This window comes from Meleagris gallopavo, unplaced genomic scaffold, assembly GCF_000146605.3.
Source record: "Meleagris gallopavo isolate NT-WF06-2002-E0010 breed Aviagen turkey brand Nicholas breeding stock unplaced genomic scaffold, Turkey_5.1 ChrUn_random_7180001858548, whole genome shotgun sequence".
In the NCBI taxonomy this organism is placed as follows: Eukaryota; Metazoa; Chordata; class Aves; order Galliformes; family Phasianidae; genus Meleagris; species Meleagris gallopavo.
Window position 1 is genome coordinate 6887 of NW_011124485.1, and position 1823 is coordinate 8709.

Here is a 1823-nt window from a genome sequence, read left to right on the forward strand (position 1 = left end):
AAAAAAAAGCAGCAACTCCGCCCCAAATCCTTGTTTCCCCCGCTTATTTTTCTGCCAGAATCCGAAATAATTTGATTTTCCCCGTTCAGCCACTGGAGGCGGGTGAGGGGGGACGGTGGGATACGGAGATGTTCATGTTTCATGGTTGGGTGATAAATGTTGCTGTGAGTAAGGACGGGGGGAGTTGAGGGGGGGTTGTGTTGGTGCAGTCTGATTTGTGAGCGTTTGTAAAATAAAAGGGATTCAGTTCATAAAACAGCGCCAGCTCCGGGCTGAGAGAGGCGGAGGAGGGGGGGAAAAAGGAGAAAAATCGCAGGTTGTTGGCTGGGAACGATAGGAAAAAGGGAGGAGGGGGCAGGGGGGCTCACAGCCGTCGAGCGAGCCCTGGAGAGGGGTAATGAAGAGAGGGAGGGGGGGTCGAAGGTCATCAGCACTCCAACAAAATAGAAAAAGAGAGGAAAAAATGGAAAACATAGAGATGTATTTACAGAAACGTGGTGCTCGAACCAAGATAAGACCCAAATATGTGCTGCGCCCCCCCCCTCCGTAAAACCAACATTGTTTGGAGGCAGAGCCGAACGCCCAGTGGGGATCTCAGGTGGTCCCTGCGTGTCCCTGAGCCCCCGTGAGGTGCGCTCCCCTTCGTCCCACTCAGGACCCCTTTTATGACCGTGTGTCCCCACAAATCCCCCATCTCTCTGCTGCTGCTTTTGGGGCTGATTCCCCCCGCAGGTTCACCTCTCCAAAAAAGCTGGAAAAGACCCCGAAAACCCAACAAATGCTCCCAAATCCTGGAGAGAGGGGAAGCTCCCAGCCCCGTCATAGGGCGAGGAGGCGCTCCTCATTACCTCCCCAGCTGTTGGAACCGTCGAGGAGCGATTTGGGGCATCTCAGAGTCCAAGTTCAAGGTGAGGGAATCCGAGAGGCTTCCGGGGCCGGGATGGGGACAGAGGCTGAAGGACGTCGTCATTCCGAGCGGCTGCTTTGGGGAGTGGCGGCGTGGGGGGAGGGGGGGGGAGGGAGAGGGTGTTGGATGGTGGTTTGGAAATCAAAATCATCCCGAAAATACCCAACCCTAGGAGCGCACCCAGCCTTCGGGTGCCACAAAGAGATTTGATTTCACCCAGCAAACAAAATTTCGGTGGGGATTAATATTCCCACCGACCCCTCCCCCCTCCCCAGACCCCAGCCACAAAACGCGAATGGGAGAAGCAGAAATGATGCGAACGTTTAAATTAAAGCTGTCTGCCCCTCGTTCGCCCCGTCGGGGCTGCTCCGGTCCATTCCTCTCCCCCCAAAATCTCCATCCCCAGCAGCGGTTTGCTCTTCACCCCCCCCCTCCTCCCTCCCGATGCGGGTGATTTTATGAAGTAGTTAACATTTCGTAGCATATGTCCTACCCGCGATGCTCGGGGAAGGGATTAAATGTTAAAAATGTAAAGATTTACGACGAGTGCAACGAGAGGAGCAGCCCGGCCGCGCTCGGAGCCTTCAGCAAAGCGAGGAATGAAAGCCAACCTCAACCCGATCCTCCCGCAGCTCCGGGAGGAGGAGGTCCGGTCCGAATGGCATTGAAGGATGGGTTGAATTCGGGGTGAATTTTTCGCTCGGGTCCCTCCGTGGAGTCGCGAGGTGAAAACACGAAGGGAAAAGGTTTTGCCGGAGGTGATGGGTAACGGAGGTGGAAAATCGCGTGTGGAGCGGCGGTTATGGGGAGGAAGGAGGAGGGAGAACGGAGCTGAAGCGGAGCTTTGCCCCTCGGCGCCGAAATTCGGGATTTTAGTGGAAATAATAATAATAATCAGGGGAAAAAAGCCTTTTTT

General features: G+C 55.0%; 1 protein-coding gene across 1 annotated transcript in view; it reads right to left on the reverse strand.

Moving 5' to 3' along the window:
• The window catches only part of LOC104915901 (homeobox protein Hox-C13-like), a 7643-nt gene extending 6673 nt beyond the window's left edge, over positions 1–970 (reverse strand). The window contains exon 1 of the mRNA XM_019611091.1: positions 849–970. Coding sequence (XP_019466636.1) covers positions 849–970 — 122 coding nt within the window. The remainder of the gene's footprint in view (positions 1–848) is intronic.
• Between the last annotated feature and the right edge of the window lie 853 nt (positions 971–1823).